At 36.0% G+C, this 23,600-nt stretch overlaps 1 protein-coding gene across 2 annotated transcripts in view; it reads right to left on the minus strand.

Moving 5' to 3' along the window:
• Positions 1 to 3,895: 3,895 nt before the first annotated feature.
• ZMYM4 (zinc finger MYM-type containing 4) overlaps positions 3,896 to 23,600 on the minus strand; it is a 125,512-nt gene continuing 105,807 nt past the window's right edge. For both annotated transcript variants that reach the window (XM_028113779.1, XM_028113781.1), the window contains 7 exons: positions 22,017 to 22,188; positions 21,745 to 21,840; positions 19,537 to 19,688; positions 11,322 to 11,433; positions 9,605 to 9,853; positions 7,215 to 7,344; positions 3,896 to 5,900 (listed from right to left, as the gene is read on the minus strand). In XM_028113779.1, the coding sequence (XP_027969580.1) occupies positions 5,693 to 5,900; positions 7,215 to 7,344; positions 9,605 to 9,853; positions 11,322 to 11,433; positions 19,537 to 19,688; positions 21,745 to 21,840; positions 22,017 to 22,188 (1,119 nt within the window). In that variant the 3' untranslated portion in view covers positions 3,896 to 5,692. The remainder of the gene's footprint in view (positions 5,901 to 7,214; positions 7,345 to 9,604; positions 9,854 to 11,321; positions 11,434 to 19,536; positions 19,689 to 21,744; positions 21,841 to 22,016; positions 22,189 to 23,600) is intronic.

Below are 23,600 nucleotides of genomic sequence, written 5' to 3' on the forward strand. Positions count from 1 at the left end.
ACCATATAATACATATAAACACAAAATATGCATTAACTGACTGTTATCAGTAAGGCTTCCAGTCAACAATAGGCTATTAGTAGTTAAGTTTTTGGAGAGTCAAAACTAATACTCTGATTTTCAACTGTGTGATTATTGCCCCAACTCCTGTGTTGTTCAAGGGTCAACTGTATAGTTCAATTATTCTTGCAATATGTAAGGGTTTTTATATCCTAACACCAATACACGGCATTATCAACTTTTCTAATTTGGCCAATCTTAAGGACATGAACTGATAGATCTGAAGAGAAATTCCATGATTACTAAAGGAGTCTGAACATCTCTTCATATACATGTTCCCTGTTTGGGTTTCTCTTCTATGAAGTATTCATTATTCTTTGTTCAGTTTTCTTTACAATTCAGTTGTGGGTATATTCTAGATATATATCATTTGGTAGTTTTGCAAGTACACGTATTCCCGCTTTTTGGAAGTCTGTGTTAGGCCACTTTACTTTCACAAAAAACTTACATTAGTACCCATTTTTGCTAACTGAAAGATATCAGAAGAAGATTATCACTTTCACAAAAAAAGGCACACGGCAAAACACGTTCTGAGTTTTACAGCTAGCCCTTATAGAGGCAGCACACATCCCAAGGAGTGAGAGTGACGCCGCCAAGCTCCTTTCCTGGGAACGACCCTCAGCGTCTCAGCATCAACCACCTCGGTCTCCATAACTCTGCATGGTGTCTGTGAGCATCTGTGCTTTATCTTGGTTTATTTTCTGCATCTGTTAGCAAGATGTACCCTGAAGACTCAGAAAAACCTAAGAGGGGTTATTTTGGTGTCTGGGAATGCTAAAATGTTCCATATAAATTTCCATTCTACACAGTTTTGGTTTACTCAAGTTTTCATAGAAACACTGTACCCTCAGAGAGCGGGGAAACCTGTATCTTCTCTGAGCCTGTCATTTGTTTGTCATCTTTTATTGACAAACATCTTTAATTCTGATATAAAATAAGTATGTACATTTTCTCCATATGGTTTGTGCTTTGGGAATTTTAAGAAGCTCCTTCTTTCCCCCAGATCACAACAATATTCTCTGTATTTCTATTAATTTTATAATTTTACCTTTCACATTTAAAGACCTTTAAATCCATTGAGAGCCCACCTTTGGACATGATGCTAGTTAGGTATCCTGTTTTTCTCCATGTAAAAAGCCAGTTTTCCAACACCACCTACTAAAACAAACACAGGATTTTGTGTGTATTACTTAATTACTAAATACTTTATATAGCTTTCACTGCTACTGCGAGCAGCATCTTTTCCTTTTAATCACATTATCTAATTGGCTGCTACTCTAGTAGAAAAGTGCTTGAAATTTTCATGAACTATTTTGTTGCTACCATCCTTAAACTTATTTTTAATAGTTTGCTCTTTTCTTAAATACATAGGTGTACCTGGACATCTGAAAAGATAACTTAAAAATAATGAGTTTTATAGGTGCCCTGGCTCTCTCGGTAGAGCATCCAACTCTTGATCTCAGGGTCATGGTCACTCACATTGGGTGTAGAGATTACTTAAAAATAAAATAAAATAAAAATAATGAGTGTTATTTCTCTTTCCAGTATCGATAATCTCTTTCTTTTTTCTTTCCTTATGGTGTGGATGAGAATTTCTAGATCTGTATTAAGCAGTAGCATGACACTGGGCATAGTAAATCTGTTAGTTAGGAAACTGGTTTGGCTACTTTAGTAGAGACCAAATAACAATGGCTGAAGTAAGGTTTCTTCTTTCTCATGTGAAGGTCCAAGCTAGCAGGCAGTTCAGGAGAGAAGTGGCCCTGCCTTATGAGGTTAACATGCTTTTGATATGCTGCCCTTTCCCACATAGACAGAACTGGGTTGCCATGAGCACAGTGACATTCCAGCCCATGGATAAGGGGAGATTACAAGAGGAAGGCAAGCCCTTTCCTTTTAAGGATGTGGCCTGCTAGTTATAAACTACTGTTTCCAACCCACTGGTCAAAAGTCAGTCCCATGTTCACATTTAGTTGCAAGGTAGCCTGGAAAGTATAATCACTTACCAAAGAAACTACTGCCGAGCTAAAACATGGGGGAGGCAGGGGGTTCTGTTAATGAAGAAGTTGGGAGATGTATATTGTTATATAATTGTCTTGCTCCCAAGTCATGGTATATAACCATTACCAAGTAAATGAAATTTCATTGAGAGTTTCCCCAATTAAAAAAAAAAAAAGTATACCATGTATTTCCTCCTTTTTTTCAATGTAGTAAGTTATCAGTGGATTTTTGTGATGCTGATTACTATTCATATGCATATGCAAATGAGTGAAGAACTTATGATTACATATGGTACTTACTCTAAATATTTGATTCAAATCATATAGGATATTATGTTTTGCAGAATCAGAAGCACTGAACTTAGTGAAAATTCAGGCTGCAGGAAGGGGATTAACATTTATTTAAAATCTTGCTATATGCCTGGCAATCTGCATGTTATAATAAAAAAATCCATGACATCCGAAAGCCTAACATGTGCCAAACTTATAAAAGTTATTCTTATTCCCACTTTGTAAGAAAAGTGAAGCACACAGAAGTTAAGTGATTTACTTAAAGCTATACAACCAATAAGTGGAAAGACTAGGCTCCAAAGCCTCAGATCTTCCTATTCTCTAACAATGCCTCTCAATGATTATTCTTTCAACAATGATAACACACAAGAGGAACTAGGGGAATTAGTGCTTAATTCTTTCCTCAAATTTCAACTCACTACCATTGGGAACTTTTTTATTTACATGGAAAACTAAATTCTGAATTTAATAGAAAACTGGGATTCATACACAGAAATTCATTTTACTTTAAGACTTCTTGGAAAACTCCTGTTTTACAAAATTAGGAATGCCAAAAGGAAGTAGATAAAACAATCCATGTGGAATTGAAAGTGAGTTGCACGATACCAAGGTAGAGCTAGAGTCGAAGGAAAATGCCACTTAGTCTCACGTTTCCAAATTAAGCATGTATGTATCCTTAAGAATGGATATATATTCTTTATCCCAGTCTCACAATTTCAAAATCATTCAAGATGAACTGATGCAAAAAAGTTTGCCTAAAATGAAACATATATGTGATACCTGGTATTTCTAAGCTTTCAGGGCTTTGAATATAATTAATCAACTAAAAGTGGGAACAATTCTTTTGATGGAAAAAAGAAAACAAATGAAAAGACTTTGCAATGAAACAATGTTTACTGGACTAAGTAAAAACCAAATAATTTATTTCCTGAAAATTGCTCTCTCTTTGTAATATACCATCTGTTGGCTCATACCCATAAGATTAAACAGAAAAAAAATATTTAAAATTTGTTCAAGACAAAGAAAAGGAATAACTCACCCATCAAATACAAATATACTATTTTATTCTAAGGGAATATTTCTGTGGTTTCTGCAAGGGGAAAACCCAAAAGTGGTTAAAAAAACAAAAAAGAACAGAAAGAATAATTTAGATGTTTCGCTTGTTTGTTTGATGTTTTTTTCCTCCCCTGGAAATAAAAATGCAATTTTACATAATTTTAATAAAATTTTAAAAAGCAAATAGTCTGACACACATATCAACAGCTACACTTATGAAGAATGACCAATAATTAATCAAGATTTTCTTTTACGAATTAATTTAGGGTCTGGACAACTCTGTGGACTAACATGCAATTGAAGTCCTGACAGCTATTGACCTGGGTATTAGCTGTTCTCAGTTAAAAGATACAGATTTCTTTTTTTCTCTCTGGTGTTTTCTAACAATGTATCTACTATGCCAACAATATTTGTTCTTGATACAACTACAGAAGGGGAAATGTTAGTGTTTATACAAACCATAAAATTTGTATAGTGGGGGCTATTACAACTGATGTTTCTGGATAGTTTATTGGCAGACTTATCAGACAATCCAGTTGTTTTTCCTCCATATCAAACAAGATCTGAATGTAGGAAGTTTTCCAGTCAGAAATGACAAACACAGATGGAATTAATCATACAGAATTGGGGCAGATTTACTTCTTTCACACAGTTCCTGGTAACCAAAATGAAATTTGTTACAGGCAGAGGGACAGAACCATCAAGTACACAATGTCAAAAGGCCTACTTTTAAATTTTTATTGTACTTAAATGACTTTCATTTATTTAAAAAAACCAAAACACCTGCCACCCCCATCTAAAAATGGGACATATTGAAAAGTCTTTCAAGGTTAAAATTTCTAAGAGGCTTTTGGACTTCTCTCATTTCTAGTACAGGGTCAAATTCACCTCAGCTAAAGAAGTTCTGTTATTGGCCAACATCATAAGAGCTTTGAGTAAAAATTTTCTGGGGGAAGAAACTGAGAATGGAGACGAGGGAGATGGACTGATATGCCAAACCCACCTATGACTTGCAATCCTCACAGAACTACTAAAACAGCTAGAGTTGGGATAATGCTATAAGACCTGCTGTGGGTATGATATGCAAGTCAGTGTCTTTATACCCTAACCCCAGAATCCGTATTTTCAAGTTTCTTAGGGCAACAAGATCATCTTCCAAATGCTTTATAGGAACATACTAGGACCTTTTCTATCATAATTCTGATAGCTAAGTAATACTGTGTCTTTGTGGAATCACCCACAGGTTTGCCAGAGGAAGGAGAGAGACTATTCTTTTTGAAATGACAAGGGCCTCCAGAAACGGTGCAAAAGGCAAAATAAGAGGATTTGGGGGAGTAGGAAGATAAAACAATGAGAGAAAAGCTGCCATTTGGGGATAAACTGAAAACAAAAGGAGAACCCCCATTTCTGTGTACCACAGCTCATGCTATGAGACAGCAGCAATAAAGGCTGACACCCAGAGAAGTGGGCATTTTAGTGGGTTTTCTACAAACATTTCAAGACACTTGGGGTCTAATGGGCTCCACAGATTTTCTGTGTGCATAATCAGTTCGTGGAGTTTCAGCCCCTTTACCTCAATATACCCAAATTCAGACCCACAGCTGAGAAGGCAAGACCCAGAAAGTTTAAGGGACACATTAATGTGTGAACAGCAGTGAAGGCCTTTTTCCCTGATGTGAGGGGCCCATGGCAAAAGCACCAGAGGCTTCTATCCTTCACAGAATTGGCTTGGCAGTGAAAATCAAAATCAAGACCACTTCACTCTCTACCTTTTAAAAAAAAGTTGAGTATTTTTATTGGGTCTTCAAGTCTGGGTCCCACAGTCCTCATGTGATGTCACTCTTAGCTCTGCACTGATTTCTCCCCTGACGTGCACATAGGGCTTGCCCAAGTAGCCTACTGCAGCCAAGGTTTTATTCCAAAGCTACCTCTCTAAGGTCTAAGGTTACTATGGTAGAGTTTTATACAACAGTTTTCCTTAAAAATATTCCACAATTTGTTATTCCCAAACAAAATAAGATTATGCACCACTCAGAGAAATTGGTTAGTCATTCTGAAGATGTCTAAGAACTATATCACTGCCAAAGAACAACATTTCTCAGTTCATATTCTTTCCTTCAATTTTCATTTGTACATCCACACTGTGGTTCACGAGTCATCTGTTTTCCATTATCTTATAATCAAGATAAGTCAAGAGGACTTGGACTTGTACATCGTTTTCCAAAGCTGGATGCATTCACAGTTTGGTGCATACCCATGTGTATGAAAATAGGAACCCCACTTCCACTTTAATCTGATAATTCAACATCAGAGTCTTCTGATTTGGCTTTGGCAAGTTCTTCATGTACCTCCCTCACCATGAGAATACGTGTTAACATGGTGTCCAGGGTCCCAGGGTCTATCGGGAATGTGGAGTACCACATGGGGCTATTCGGAACACAGGAGCGCTCGGGTTGCAGGTAAAACACATCATTCCTCTGCTTCACACTTTCAGAACTATCCACAGGGAAAAAAAAGAAAGAAAGAAAGAAACTAAGGAAATTGGGGATCAGAAAGTATAGGAAATACGTAACTACTCTTTAATATAGTGGCTCTCACCTTTTTCCCTACTGTGACTATTGTCATAGATAAGCAATGCACCCAGGGAGATAAGTAAGTTTATGGGCATTCCGCCCCAGGTGCAATCTGTAACTGCACATTTTTTCTTCCTCCACTCACCGGAGGTGAGTATAATGTTAATAGAAGACAAAGTATAAGTCGTTCACAAACTTTAGTATTTAAAACATTATTAGGAGCAACAAAAAATTCAACTCACATTTGACATTATGGCTGAGAGCCATATATCCTCAGCACCCAATACCCTGGAATGATCCCCAAGAGCACTCAATACACATTACCATGGGGCAAACCCAGTCACTATATTTCTTGGAGAAAAAAGTACTTTAGTGTGGCTCTTACAACTCTAAAGTTTTAAAGTTTCTGTAACAGAAAGACCACTCAAAAAATACAAATTCTTTAAAAATTAATTGTTTTTCAGGGCACCTGGGTGGCTCAATCGTTAAGTGTCTCCCTTCAGCTCAGGTCATGATCCCAGGGTCCTGGGATCGAGCCCCGCATTGGGCTCCCTACTCCACGGAAAGCCTGCTTCTCCCTCTCCCACTCCCCCTGCTTGTGTTCCCTTTCTCGCTGTCAAATAAATAAAATCTTTTTAAAAAATAAATAAATAAGTAAATTGTTTTTCTATTTATAGGTTTAGCAGTACAACCTCTACTCTAAAATTTTTCCTATGTAAATAGTAAAATCACAACAGTTTAATTATCACATAAAGATTGAGCAACAGTTGTAAAGATTAAATAACAGCTGTGATTCTTGCTTTTGAAGAGATTTTCAGAAAAACAATTATCAAGAAAAAGCAGTTTGTTCGTGGGTCCAAAATCCAGGCAGATATGAAAACAGGGACAAAAGGAGATTAAAGGTACATCCTTGTCTAAAGTTGTATTTCTGATACTTAAGCATCTGAAATCCAAAACACGTTAACGGGGCGCCTGAGTGGCTCAATCGTTAAGCGTCTGCCTTTGGCTCATGTCATGATCCCAGGGACCTGGGATCAAGCCCCGCATCGGGCTCCCTGCTCGGCGGGACGATTGCTTCTCCCTCTCCCACTCCCCCTGCTTGTGTTCCCTCTCTCGCTGTGTCTCTCTCTGTCAAATAAATTTAAAAAATCTTAAAAAAAAAACAAAACAAAGAAAACAAAACACGTTAACTACTTTTTGAAGTGTGCTGAATCTAGTCCAGAGGAAGGCTGCTTACCATTTTGACAGGTAAAACTCATAAAGTCGGACTGGGCATCGTAGTGGGTTGTCAGTATTCTCTGCCATCTCCACACCCACCGGAACCTCATCATCTTCATTTCGTTTCCTTTTGCCAACAGTTAGTTTATCTTGAGATGGGAAATAATAATCAAAAGATCAGAAAAATCTTTTCTTCCAGTCTCAAGACACCACTGAGCTTTGTTTCCAGTAAGAACTGTCACTCCCTTCTCCTCCAGTTCACTCACTCATCCCACAAGGACTGACTGAGCACCTATGGAGGTCCTAGGCAGTATTTTAAGTATTGCTTAATAGGACTGAACAAATCAAAGTCCATGTTCTGTAAAATTTATGTTCCCCTGCTCACCAAAGTGGGTGCAGCATGGCAAAGAGCATGGTACTGGAAGAGTTAGGTCCTAATTCTGAACCTAACTTTGTTACAAAATTTCATCAGGTATATCTTAAGCCACAGCAAGATAAAGAACGGGAAAAAAGGGTTCTAAGTGCTCTTCTACAGGAGAGATCAAGAGAGAAGTTGTCACCTTTTTACCCGAAAATACTTTTACTGTGGGTCATCAGTGTCCACCGGGCATTTGGTCAAGTTTCTTTTATCTGTCATAGTATTATGAAAAATGGAATCTTTGTTGGGAAAAGAAATTCTCAGTAAAGTTGACCATCTGATAAGAAAAGGACAAGCCCTTTTTCACCAACAGAATTTTGCAGAAGCCAAGGGTTATCAAAAAGAAACTAGGGTGAAGACATGGAAAGTAGGGCTGTTTCTTTCCCACTTTCTCCCTTCAGGCTTCAAGAGAATAGTAGTGGGTGGTGGATCTGCTGCAAACCGGAGGAAAAAGGTTTTCTTCTTTTCTTATACCTGCTCTTAAAAGGTAGCAAAGAATTTTCCCCAGCTTCCTGCATTAGTTATTACTTAAAATTCACCCCAGTTTTCTATTTAGAGAATACCTGAATATAAAGACTCCTTCATTCAGAAAAGCTGAACTTACTACCAGTCTTGTAAAGCACCTCATCAGAAAACAGGGAAATGTTACCTGATTGCCTCTCCCTGCCCCCAATTAACATCAGTTAAGAGCACAAAGTGGGCTATATACGAACAAAATAAAGGAGACAGGACATAGTCATGGGGTGAAAAAGCACAAGGGTGTTACATTTTCTAAAGAAAAGGAGCAACTGAGAGAAAAGTTAACACAACCATGAACATCACAATTATTCTTTACAGACTTTAGTTTCAGTAATTTTTAAATTCTCACTTTCAAAAAATCTGTATTTCACTCTTATCCTAAGGAAGTAACAACTTGATTTTGGGAATTTTAGAACTTACGATTTTGGTCAAAATTAATACGTTTAATTTCTAGTTCCATAATATGTTAGTTTTTTAAATGTTAAAAACAAACTATTATTTAATAGGCTGTTTTAGGAATGTTAAGACCATAAGCCTTCTAAGAAAATTGTGACTGCTGATATTATTCCACCGTGTACAAAAGCAATACAAATTTTCCTTGACATACAATGACCAAAAATGCATTTAATACACGTAACTTAGCGAACATCGTAGCTTAAACATGCTCAAAACACTTACATAGCCCCACAGTTGGGCAAAATCCTCTAACACAAAGCCTATTTTATAATAAAGTATTGTTGACTATCTCATGTCATTGATTAAATACTGTACTGGAAAGTGAAAAAGATGACTGGGTGCAGAATGGCTGTAAACATATGGGTTGTCTGGGAGCTGCAGACTGTTGTTGTTGCCCAGCATCACAAGAGAGGATAATATTGCATTCCACTAGCCCAAGAAAATACCAAAAGTCCACAAAGTACAGTTTCTACTCAATGTGCGCGTATCGCTTTTTCACAACTGTAAAGTTGAAAAATCATTAAGTCAAACACCATCTGCATACTCTGGGCCAGCTTTTAAGTTTCTTCAGAACTTGCCAGTTAATGTTAACTAAAAAGAGGTGCTTTGGTCAAAAAAAAAAAAAAAGATTTAGAAACAGTAGATTTAAAAATTAGACAGGTTCCTTTTAAATAGCGATTGGCCAATCTCTTGCCTCTAATTCAGTGATTCTCTTTTTTAGCTGTATGTTTAAATTCCCTGGGAAGTTTTACAACGCAGATTTATTTGGGCTCTACTCCTGGACCAATTAAATCAGACTTTCCAATTTAAAAGCCAAAAAAAGTACAGCGAAGCAAGTGATTGCTCTCATTTTGTGGCAAACCTGTAACCTAGCCCTGGCAATAAAAAGCATGTACATATTTATCTAAAGCTACACTCTTTCATGTCTTGAATTTACAGTTACCCTTCTGTGGTTAAGTCTCTATTTGTATACTAACCGGACTTCAAAAAGAAATCTCACAAACTCCACCACACACCTGGTTCTGACTCCTGCTTTTGTAAAGGTGGGAAGAACCTCAGATATGTCATCTTGGTGCTATACTTCAGAGTCCTGGTCCGTCTCATCACGTGGGCAAAGGACAGCTTCAAGTGCTCAGTAACATTCTTGAGTTGAAAGTATTTGGTATTGAAGAAAAGGAGGGTGTTCAAGAGGACGATTGGTGAGTAAGCGCCCAGCTGTTTGCACTCCCACAAATGCTCCTCTTCGATGCGAGAGAACATGTAACCTGCACCGAAGAAGTGGGAAAGCAGTTAACAGTACTAAGCTCCTGCTAAACAGGACCAAGCAATTTCTCAAATTCTCAGACAGGAAGATATAAAGGAAATGGCCCACTGTTCCCAACTTTCCCCCTCCTCCTTATATGGAAAGCCAGAAAAGGCACCGCAAAGGAAGAGCAGATGACTCCACCGAAGCAGACACTGTGAGCAATCCCCTGAAACGGTTTTAATCTATTGTTATTTTAGACCGGGGTTTGGCAAACTTTTTCTATAAAGAGCCAGATGGTAAATATTTCAAGTACTGTGGGCCACAGAGGCTCTGAACAACTTTGTTGTTATTGAAGATAAGAAGCCACAGACAATACAGAAACAAACAGGTGTGGCTGTGTACCAATAAAGTTTACTTATACACACAAATTTAAATTTCATATAATTTTCATCTGCCACAAAATATTACTCTTTAGATTTTTTTCCCAACCATTTGTAACTCATGGACTATACAGAAACAGGCAGCAGGCCAAATCAAGCAGTTTGCAGACTCCTGTTTGAGATCATTATGCTTACAGTTAACTGGTTCAGTTTCATTTTAGCTCAAATCATTAGTAGGCAGCTAGCTCCCTCCCTCCTTCACACCCCATCTTATTTTAAATTTATATTAAGAGTGATTACTGTGATGACTTATATGGGATTCTTCTTGAAAAGCAGGTGTCCTGCAGAAGAATTAAGATGAGTGCACCTTTAAGCGCACACTCCTCACGACAGCCCTTAAATGCAGGTCCTTCCTTATGTTCTCTCACCAATCCTCTTTGTTGCTGCTTATGCATTCTATTTTTGGGAGACTAACCACAAATATGAATTTATTACTTCCAATTTTATCTCCCTTGTCTCTTCTTTGGATGCTAAATGCATCAAGCCACCACACTGCTCAGAGTGCTTCAAAGGTGCTCTCTAGCCCAAAAGAAAGGGGCACAAATTCCTGAACATCACATTCAACCTCTCCATTCACAGCCAAGGAGCCTAAGACCAGGAGTACATCAGGGAAGTGTCCAACAACGTATGGTCAAAGATAAATTCAAGGATGAAGATTTAACTCTTGTAACAACCAGTACAGGGTATTGATAATGAACTACTGAAAGTCCACTGCTAATATGTATAATCTAGAAGTAAAGTATGTGTCAGTTGCTGGTAGAGTGTGCAACCTCACCGACACTACCAGACCAAAAATGGCTTCTAAAAAGTAAATACAACTTCCAGTTGTTTTTTATTTTTGTTAGTATCTATACATACACTGTATGGAAGTTATAATTTTACTAAAATCAATAATAAACCAAAGATTTTTCTCCTCAAAAGTCCAAATATGCTATAAATCAAAGACAGAAATATAAGTGAACAATTTATAAAAAGATAATCATAAAAATTAAGCAATTTAGGAAGGCATATCATGAAAAGAATCAAAATAAAAGATAAGCATCCTACCATTAGGAAGTATTGTAGGTTCCCATATTTTCAAGAGTTTGGTAAGTTCAATCATAAATCTGGAATAGGGCTCAGTAAAAATGTTATCTATTCTACCATTTTCAAACAGGTACTACAAGAGAAAAAATGGAAACATATATGTTGATACAAAGAAAATGCAAGTTTTGGGTTTTTTTTTTTTAATTATTTTAAGGAATAAAGTTTACCCTTAATTTTTGCCCTTAACATTGTGAACCATTTTAAGGATACATCTTAAAATACCAGGATTCAAGCTCTAAGGTCCTTTTCATATGAACTGTCAATACCTCAAGCACTGAGCTTGCAAGGTAAAATTTTCTATTTCCTTTTTAAAACATGGATGATATAGAATAATTACAATAAATAAGTACCTTTTACTCAGTTCATGAAACTGATATACTAAAAAATTGCTTCTAATTTGTATTTTCCAAATAATTTTTCAAATTCACAGGATCTAAATGCAAATGTGCTCTCAGAAGTTTTTGGTTTTTTAGCCTAGTTACAAGATCACTTCCTGAAATAATACAGTTAGCTAGTGTCAGGTGACCTGAGGATACCCAAATTTTAAACCACAGCTCTCAACCAGCCTTCAAAAAGTTCAAGTCTAATTATAGGATGTAAAACTATGCTAATTATAGCCATCAAGAATCGTATCACAGAATGGGAAACAAGAAACAGCCCGGGTAAAGTACTGCTAGCTAAAAAACATCTTGAGGTTACAGGGCAGGTAGATGAAATCACTCAGGGAAATAAAATGAGCCCTTAGAGAATAACACAAGGTATACTTATATGCCAAAAATCTTTTGCTGTTTTTAAGATTTGGTATATTTTAATTTATTTATCTATGGCTATTTTGGTTTTCTGCTTTTCTATCCAATGTATGGCTTGGGAGAAAAATTTTTTTCTAGTTACATCTGTTCTGGCTAATAAAAATTATATGCCATTTCAACATGCATTTTTATAGGCCTCTTCAAAGGCAGTTCATGACATTGCTAGATCACAGTTTTACTGTTGAGAAGTATTCGCCTTTTTCTTCTTTTAATAAAGTTATTTTCACAACCTAAAAATATTATATCCTCATTATGGAAAAAAAGCTAAAATACAGAAAACGTGAAGAATGACATACTCCAACTCACTACACATTAGAAATACAGAGTTGAGTTTTATACCTTTACTCAAACATATGAATACATGTAAAATACATGTTTTAAAAACCACTTTCCCCCTGAGACCAGGAACAAGACAAAACTGCCTGTTCTTGCCACTTCCATTTAATATTGTACTTGAAGTCCTAGCCAGAGTAACCAGGCAGGAAAAATAAATAAAAGGTATTCAAATAGGAAAGGTCCTAAGGAGTAAAACTATCTCTACTTATAAATGACATGAGCCTATATATAGAAAATTCTAAAGAATACATACAGCCACACACACACACGAAATTGTTATTAGAGTTAATAAATGAATTCAGCGAAGTTACAGGATACAAGCAGCACAAAAATCAATTGCAAAGAACAATACAAAAAGGAAATTAAGAAAACAATTCTATTTACAATCGTATCAGAAAGAATACTTAAGAATAAATTGAACCAAGGAGGTACATGACTTACACACTTAAAGCTACAAATAAGACGAATGCTAACAAATTAAGGAATACTTAAGAAAAACATCTCATTCATGGATCTGAAGAGAATACTGTTAAAATGGCAATACTGCCCAAAGCAATCTACAGATTGAGTGCAATTCTATCAAAATCTCAATGGCTTTTTTTTCCCCCCAGAAAGGAAAAAGCCAATACTCAAATTCATATGGAATTGCAAGGAACCTTGAATCGCCAAGCGAATCTTGAAGAATCACACTTCCCTATTTCAAAATTTAGTACAGAGCAACAGTAATCAAAATAGTGTGTATTGCCATATGAATAACCATACAGACAAATGTATTAGAATTGAGAGTCCAAAATAAACACATATCAAATGATTTTCAACAAGGATGTCAAGACCATTCAACGGAGAAAGAACAGTCTCTTCAACAAATAGTGGTAGGCAAACTGGCTATCTACATAAACAATTATCCCTAACTCACATGTAACCCTACCTTACATGAGATAAAAAAATGAATTCAAAATGGATCAATGACCTAAACGTAAGAGTTAAAACCATAAAACTCTTAAAAGACGACATAGGGGTAAATCTTCATGAACTTGAATTTGACAATGGATTCTTAGATAAAACACCAAAAGCACAAGAAACAGAAAAAATAAACTGAACTTCATCAAAATTCAAAACTTTTGTGCATCAAAGTACACTAACAAGAGAGTGAAAAGAAAACCCAGAAACTAAGAAAAAATATTTGCAAATCACATATCTGATAAAGAGTTTAATATCCAGAATATATAAAGAAAGCCTACAACTCAACAACAAAAAGACAAACAACCCAATTTAGAAATGGAACAAAGATTTTAAATATTTATCCAAAGAGGATATAAACAAATGGCCAACAAGTACATGAAAAAATGCTAAATGACTAAAGGTCATTCTTTAGTCATTAGGGAAATGCAAATCAAAACTACAATGAGATATCACCTCATATCCATTATATGACTATTAAGAAAAAAGGAAATTAACAAATGTTGGCAAGGATATGAAGATAAATAGAACCCTCATACATTGTTGCTGGGAATGTAAAATGGTGCAGCCACTGTGGAAAAGGGTTTGTTGGTTTCTCAACAAGCTAATCATAGAGTTACCATATGACCCTGTGATTCCACTTACAGGCATAAGACCCAAAAGAATTGAAAACAGCGTTCAAACAAAATCCTGTACGTTAATGTTCACAGTATCATTCACTTTTTGTGATAGCCAAAAGCTAGAAACCACTCAAATGTCCATGAACAGATGAGTGGATAAACAAAATGTGGTATATCCAAGAATTAAATAATTCAGACATAAAAGGAATGAAGTACTGATTCATGCTACAACATAGGTGAACCCTATGTTGAAAGAGGCTGGACACGGGTGCCTGGGTGGCTCAGTTGGTTAAGCGACTGCCTTCGGCTCAGGTCATGATCCTGGAGTCCCGGGATCGAGTCCCGCATTGGGCTCCCTGCTCAGCAGGGAGTCGGCTTCTCCCTCTGACCCTCCCCCCTCTCATGCTCTCTCTCTCTCATTCTCTCTCTCAAATAAATAAAAATCTTTAAAAAAAAAAAAAGCTGGACACAAAAGGCCATATAAAATTGTATAATTCTACTTATATGAAATATCCAGAATAGGCATATCCAGAGAGATAGAAAGCAGATTTATGGTTGCCAGGGACTAAATGGAGGAGGTAATAGGGAGTGGCTACTTAATGGGTATGAGATTTCCATTTAGGGTATTAAAGTTCTAGAGCAACATAGTGATGACGATTGTACAACATCCTGAATGTACTTAATGCCACTGAATTGTACACTTTAAAATGGTAAGTTTTATGATATGTGTATTTTATCATAATGTAAATATTGTACTACACTACTTTAAAAATATGTCTCTAAGAGTTTTCCATGTAAATGTCTAAGAGCAATTCATTGCTTTTTAACTACTATATGGTATTCAATAGTACAGACATATTATAGATGACTGAACCACTACTATTTTGATGAACACATAGATGGCTTCCAATTTTTTGCTGTTAAAAACAATGTTACAATGAAAAATGTGTCTTTCTATACACATGTGCGTGCATTTCTTTGGGGGAAAATACTGATCAATGGATTTACGTGACTGATGAATCTATATGCATTTAAAGTTTTGTTTTTGTTTTTTTTTTAAAGATTTTTAAGTAATCTCTACACTCAACACGGGGCTTTAACTCACAACCCCAAGACAAGAGTCACACACTCTGCTGACTGAACCAGCCAGAAACCCCTACATGTATTTAAAGTTTTAAAAGTCACATTAACTTGCCCTCTGAAAAAGCCTCCACACAAGAAAAATGTATATATGTCTTCACTAATACTTGGTATTATCAAACTTCTCAATTGTTCAATTTTCTTTTCTTTTTTTTAAAGATTTTATTTATTTGACAGAGAGAGACACAGCAAGAGAGGGAACACAAGCAGGGGGAGTGGGAGAGGGAGAAGCAGGCTTCCCACGGAGCAGGGAGCCCGATGTGGGGCTCGATCCCAGCACCCTGGAATCATGACCTGAGCCGAAGGCAGGTGACTTAATGACTGAGCCACCCAGGCGCACCTCAATCGTTCAATTTTCAATCAGCCTAATGGGTGAAATTTTTCCTTGGTTATAGCTGAGCACCATTCATATTAGAGAGGCAGTCTACCACAGTGATCGTAACAGACTCTGAAGATAAACCACCTGGATTCACATTCTGGCCCTGCCAATTACTATCTTGGGGACTTCGGGCAAGATTTCAACTCCCTGTACCTAGGAGAAAATGGTGATGATGATAGTCCTTATACATCAGAGAGGTGCACTAACAAATGAGTTAATATATGAAATAAGCTTATATTAACACATAGCATACACAGTAAATAACTATTAGGCATTCCTGGTACATTTTGCCTGTTAGCTATCTGTTGATTTTCTTTGTTACTTGCCTATTTGTTTCTTTTGTCAATTATCCCCTTCTTGGCTAATGTTAACAATGGTCCAGGTATTGACATTACAGTTGAGTTTATTTCTTTACATTTTTATGTATTTTTAAAATTCTTTACAATAGGGGGCCTAAGTGGCTCAGTTGGTTAAGTGACTGCCTTCGGCTCAGGTCATGATCCTGGAGTCCTGGGATCGAGTCCCGCATCGGGCTCCCTGCTGCTCAGCGGGGAGTCTGCTTCTCCCTCTGACCCTCCCCCCCTCACGTGCTCTCTCTCTCTCTCCCTCTCGCTCTCTCAAATCAATAAATAAAATCTTAAAAAATAAAAAAAATAAAAAAAATAAAATTCTTTACAATAAGCATAATTATTTTTATAATCAGAAAAAAAGAGGAAACACGTTAGAGATGTCAACATAAGTAACCTTTTTAAAATTCTTTACAGTTAAGGAAAAGTTACTTTTTGTCAAAATTGATAAAATGTTCATGATATTTACTTTCTAAAACAACCAGCTGACAATTTATTAAATTATAGCCTCTTTTTAACAGTTTTATTAATATAACAATATGATAAATATACTAGAAAAAACTCTCATAAGTTTCTGATTTGTCTCACAAATTAGAGTATATTTTATAGGTAGCGGAGTATTTGGTATGTAAAGCAGTCAAATGTTTTTGACTGAAATCACAGCAATGACGTTTTGATTGTATTCAAATCAGAATAGGAATCACTACCACACTTCTTGACATCTGCATTGATAAAATTAGAAAATGCTCTTTAGATCCAATAATATCATAAACTCTAAAAGTACAGGAAGTGTGTTTAGAATCTTCACAATTTTTACCTAACCAAAATGCACGCGTGGCGATAAATTTTGGTTGAAAGAACCTATAAAAGGGGCGCCTGGGTGGCTCAGTCATTAAGCATCTGCCTTCAGTTCAGGTCATAGTCCCAGGGTCCTGGGATCGAGCCCCACATCAGGCTACCGGCTCAGCGGGAAGCCTGCTTCTCCCTCTCCCACTCCCCCTGCTTGTGGTTCCCTCTCTCGCTGTCTCTCTCTGTGTCAAATAAATAAATAAAATTAAAAAAATATATATATCTTTTACAATCAAGAAATTGAATCAAAATATAATGGGAACAATAACTAAATAACGAAAGTACTCTTTTGACTCTGGGGAAAATGAATGCTGCTTGCGTAACTAGATACCCATCACAAATCTTATTCATCAGAAATACACTTGTATCATGTACAAAAATGAATTTCAGATGTATTAAAGATAATCTTAAAAAAATCCCAAATATTTAAGAAAGAAATCTATGAGAATTTAAATACTTAAGTAGGAAGACCATCCTAAGCAACACAGAAAAACCAGGAATTTTAAAGGTAAATAAATGTGTATTATTAAACTATATAAAAAGGAAAAATTTTGGAATGGCAAATATATAAACAAAAACTGGAAAACAAAAAATATACTGGAAAAATTTATTTCAAGCATTTACATCAGAGTTCTTATCCCCAATATAAAAGAGATCCTACAGATAGAAAGGAAAAATCCAAATGACCAACAGCATAAAAAGACATTCTACTTTATAAAACTTGGAAAATACAAATTGGAGCCACCAGATGCTTTTTTTTAAGCCATCAGACCATCAGAATAATAAACATTAAAAAGAGGAGAATTCAAGAAATGGGCACTCATAATACTACTGGTAAAGCTGTAAATTAACCATTCTGGAAAGTAAAATGAAAATATCTTAAAATTTAAAAAATCTATATATGCAGGTGCCTGGGGTGGCTCAGTCGGTTAAGCATCCTCCTTCAGCTCAGGTCATGATTCAAGGGTACTGGGATCAAGCACCACCACCTCTGGCTTCCTGCTCAGCAGGGAGTCTGCTTCTCCTTCTCCCTCTGCCCATCCCCCTGCCCATGCTCTCTTTCTCTTAAATAAATAAATAAAATCTTAAAAAAAAAAATAGAAAGAAAAATCTATATATGCTTTAACCTAAAAATAAAAGCACCAGTTCATCAGGCACTCAAATAAAATATTTACTAAAGCACTGTATTAAGACTAAGGGGGGAGTAACCTGAATACTTAAAAGAAAAAAGGGTGATTAATTGGTATATTCGTACTCTGCAATATTACGCAGCTTTCCTTTATAAAGGAAGGAATTTGATTTTATGTTCACCTGGAGGGATACATAGATTGAGAAAATAAAGCTGCAAAAAAATGTATATGGTATCAATCCCATTTTGCTAAAAACTAAGCAAAACTATACACATCTAAAACATCTATACACACGCATATGTGTATGACACAGAAGGACAGATACTGCAACACTGGTTATCTCAGAGACTGGGAATGAAGGAGAGAAAACTGTCCTTATATGCCTTCAACTTACTGTTTTTAACAGTTACACTGAACACATACTACTTTTATAATTAAAAAACAAAACTTTAGGAATAAATGCCTAAGTAAAAGAACACCGCCCCCACCATACAAATGGAAGAAAATTTCGCAAATAAAGAAAAATCAACAACATCCAGAGCACTACCACCCAAGATGATAACCGCTATCAACATATTTTGATGCATTTCATTTTATTACATATTTATAGGAGTGGTTTTTAAATCATTGTATGTTAACATATACTGATGCACATAGAATTCATATTCTCATTTTGTTCATTTAATGTTTTAATATTAGTATTTTTATGCGTTACTAGAAGTTACTTTGTAAACAATTTTTATTGGCTACATAATATACAAGTTTATAAATATAATTTACTTAAACATAACACTCTGGTGGGCACTGAAGTTATTTCCAATTTTGTGCAAATGATGTCTGAATTTCAGAGTATTAGCTTTGTCAGACTCCCAAAAAGTGAATTACTGGCAAAAGAGTATGAACATTCAAAAATATTACTGAAAAACGTGCTCAAAACTGCTTTCTAGAAGTGTGTACTAATAACCACCAGCTATGAAGGCAAATCCCCTTCACAGAATTTGTATCAACAATAAGTGTTATAATATTTTTTGCTAATGTGATAGACAAATAATGGTATGTCATTTTATTTTTTTTAAAGATTTTATTTCTTTATTTAACAGAGAAGAGAGCACATGAGCAGGGAGAGGGAGAAGCAGACTCCCCGCTAAGCAGGGAACCCAACATTGGGCTCAATCCCAGAACCCTGGAATCATGACCTGAGCGGAAGGCAGACTCTTACCTGACTGAGCCACCCAGGTGCCCCAGGTGCCCCATGTCTGTTATTTTAACGTGCATTTAATAAGACTACATGATTTACATAAGTACATATATATACACACACAGTCACCTATGTCACTTTTTGTGACTTTGTTATTTTTGCCTTTTTTGTCCATATAACAATAAAATGCACCATACTCAATTTCTGTTATTTTACTAACAATCTCAATTTGGCTTATGGAAGGCTATATGATCAAGACTTTTAAATCAGGGGCAGTGGTTCATTAAGAACAGAGTATAAAAGCAATACCAAACAACCATATACACTATAATTTTCAGCTTGAATCACAAGATCTATCAGAATTATTAAAAATGCAATACATTTTAGAACAATTACTGAATTTGATACCTGCTGAATTCCAAGGCACAAGTATAAGATACTGTCTGGATCATATTTTTCACCATTTGGTCTCCGCACTTCTTGGATAAACTGGCATAAACCCAAACTCAACTCAGCAAAAGTGCAGGACAGAATATCTTCCTTCAGCTTGATAGAACGGACTATGGAAAGGTAGAAAACATCTGAAATATTAACTTATAAGAAACACAGTAACATTACTTTAGTCACTGAAAAACACTGACTACTACTGTGGACTCAGACATTATAGTGTACACTGGTGAATACATGGATTACAGATAAATCCCGATCTGAAGGCTTTTTCAGTTAAAGAAATAAAAACAATGCAGTGCACCATGTGTAACAGGTGCTATGACAGGGGTTTAGTTTAAGAAGGATTCTAGGAAAGCAAATGAGGAACATCTATCAGACAGGGAAGGGTCAGGTGAGATTCTGGAGGATGTGACACTAATGCCAGACCTTGAAAGGTAAAGAAGAAGTAAACAAACGAATAAAGAATTGCAATCTAAGGATATAAAAATACTTCCCAAAGCATATTCCACAAAGTACTAATAATATGAGAGCTGGAGAAAACTGGGTTTCTAAGATCTGATAAATTTAGAAAACAGCAGCATACTATTATATCTGCATCTAAAGAATTCACAATGATACATAAAAGGTTTATTAACGGTTCTGAGAATATCTGCATAAAAATGCTGTTTAACCTTCTCTAACTGATTTATTTGAAAAAAGAATACTTCAAGTAACATGTAACATCTTCATGCCCTTAGAAATGCTGGAATACAGAAAAATGAAAAGATTGAGGGGACTTAGATATACAGGAAAAAAATCAAGAAGGGTAGATGGAGGCAGATGGTGGTAAATCTCACCTAGCATATTAAGGCTTTGAAGACAACTAAGAACTGAATTAATTTTACCAGGAGAGCGACCCAATTTGATTTGTAGAGATCCTACAATTTGATATGTAGAGAAACTACTCCAATAGAGATCCTACTTCAATTCAGATTAGAATGAAAGTACTCTTTTTCTAGTCACTGCTCCTCTGCATTTAGATAAGGTTGCATGTTTTCAAAGATACACTCGAATTTCCCTGATTTAGTTTTTCAAAAGGTAAGTGGTGGTTCAGAAAGGCAAGGACCATGTTTGACCTTTTCACCAAAGTACCTAACCACCATGCATGGTACATACCTGGTACATAAATTCAGTACTTTTTGGATGAATGAATAGCAGAAATGAGTAGGCATCCCCTGTGGCTACTGCATTTAGGCCTGGTAGTGTAATATAATATTACCTCTCCATTCTCCCTAGCCCTCTTCCTTCTTTAAAACAAAGAGTGCGGTGGCTCAAACTGGAAGTTAAAGGGCCTAATAAACCTCCCTAAAAGAAGTATATTTTTATCACTCAGCAGAGATTACACTTGATCTGCAGGAACTCAAAGCGTCATAGACCACAGCAGCCACTGACTGCTCCAATAAGGAGAGTGACACGTATCCAAAAGCCAGCAGGGTAGACTGAGGTGAAGCCAAGAGTGCATGCAATTACCTGATTGTTAGAAAGAAGGTATAGTTGGAAAGATGCAAAGTATCTAGTGACAAGGACATACTCATCCATTCCTGCCCTATCTCATTCCACAAAGATTATGGTAAGTATCTTACATAAGACACAGATAATAAAAAAGGAAAATAAAAACTGAAAACAAAAGTTTAGAATAGGAACTTCAAAACCAGAGGGGAAAAAAAGTAGGCTCTAAAATTAAACACTGCTGCTCTATATGAATTGTTTATTGGGTCCCAAATTTCCTGGCACCCAGTCTCACAGAGCTTATTATTAGGAAAAATTCCTACAGAAGAGGCAAGGCTTTTCCAGGTAAAATTTTTCTCAACACCATCACCAACAGCAGAAGTGTCACAATGGGTTCCATGTTACAGATACAGGGCTCAAGAATACAGATTTGAGTCACCCGCGTAATGTTAGAGGAAGGAATACAATTCCTCGTATTTGCGTAACAAATTCATGCCCATACAACCTTACCTTCATAACAAGATCTTTATAATTGAGAGTAGGATATTAATTTCTCTCTTTTACCATAAGACTCCAATTTTTAAATAATCTTAAATATTCCCATTTACAAATTTAAAATCGGCAATGATATTAAAAAGTGATTTAGAGAATTCAGACTACAAAGAGAAATGATTTTACCTCTACAGCCTGGCTCCGAGGATTCTTGAGAGAGTGCATGGTCTTGAGCACTTCCTAAAGGGTCAGAACATGGGCTAGATGCAGCATGTTCAATACCTGACAAGGAGAGAAGAAATAAAAACTTTAAATAAAAATGGAGGAAAATTTAACACCAAAACCAAAGTTTTATGCAATTTTTGACCTAATATGTATCCCTTTTGTGTAGACTGATGACTTGAACTATATACCCCCAACCCCCTCAATCAAGACACAAATTCATGCTGTGTATTTACCGCCACATTTCAGATCCCCCTGCTCTTCCTTGGCATTTTTCCACTGAACCCAGTTCTTCCAGGCATTTACCCCGTACATGTATTTCAGTGTCATCCCAGACACTGAACATCCCTGAAAGGCTCCTTGAATAAGACTTCTGGGCTCCACAGCCACTACAGACTTCTTCCGTCCCTGTAAGAATTCAAAAAATTCACATAATATAAAATTTAGTTCTGAATCTTTAAGAAACATAGTTCTCAAAGAAAGAAGGGAATAAATTTCCAGAATACACAATTTATTATTAGATCCTAAAGATTCAGAGTTCTTAAAGCCAGAAAGAGTTTTAGAGGTTAATCCAATCCATATGAGTAAAGAAAAAAAGAGAGCTGAAATGCAGAACTCTAATAATTACTAACATCAGAGTACTCACTATGTTCCAGAAACTGAACCCACCCTATGAAGTATGAATAATAGTTATTACCACTCAGGTCCATTTCATGGAACACATGAGCAGATCCATTCTGGGATCCAAAACAAGCCCCCATAAATTCTCTACCTACAATCAAATTAAACTAGAAACCAATAATGAAATGATGTTAAGAAAATCTTCAAAAATTGGAAATTAAACAACACATTTATAAATACCCATGGTCAAAGAAGAAACCACAAATGCAATTAGAAATTATTTTGAACTTCAGTGAAAATGAAAACATTTTTTCCCACAGTGCTAAAGCTTACAATGACATTTATAGTATTAAAATGCTTCTATGAAAAATAAATAAAAGTCTAAAATCAAGAATCAAAGCTTTAGGAAAACTAGAAAGAGCAGACCACATTAAAACCCAAAGAAAGAGGGGTGTCTGGGTAGCTCAGTCAGTTAAGCATCCAACTCTTGATTTCAGCTCAGGTCATGATCTCGGGGTCGTGAGATCAAGTCCCACATCAGGCCCCGCACTGGGCATGGAGCCTGCCTGCCTGCTTGGGATTCTCTCTCTCCCTCTCCCTCTCCCTATGCCTGCCTCTCTCTCTCTCTGTCTCCCCCCACCAAAAAAGTAAATGAAATAAAACTCAAAGTAAGGAAAATTAAGGAAATAATAAAAAGAACAAAAATCAATGAAAAAAGGATAGAGAAAAATTAATAAAATTAAAAGGCTGGTTCTTTTAAAAGATAAAAAAAATACACTTCTAGCTAGAATGATCAGGAAAAAAAGAGAGAAAACATTAAATTACCAATACCTGATCCTAGAGACATTAAAAGGTTAAGAGAATGCTGTCACGCCAATAAACTTGATAAGGCAGATGAAATGAACAAACTTCCTGAAAGACACAAACTAACAAAGCTTGCTCTAGAAGAGATAACCTAAACAGCCATAAACATTTAATTCATAGTTTAAAACTTTCCTACAAAACCCCTGTAGACCCACCAGTTAAATTATATCAATTCTATTTTAGAAAATAAAAAGGGAGTAAACACTAACTCACTGTACAATGTTACCATTATCCTGAGAACAAGGCCAGACAGTCATTATAATTAGAAGACTACAGATCATTGTCTCTTCAATGGAGACATTTATAAAACCTTAACAATATACTAGCAAACTGAA

This window comes from Eumetopias jubatus, unplaced genomic scaffold (genome assembly GCF_037043125.1).
Source record: "Eumetopias jubatus isolate StellerSeaLion01/CBP00866 unplaced genomic scaffold, mEumJub1_p1.0 scaffold_4, whole genome shotgun sequence".
Lineage (NCBI taxonomy): Eukaryota > Metazoa > Chordata > Mammalia > Carnivora > Otariidae > Eumetopias > Eumetopias jubatus.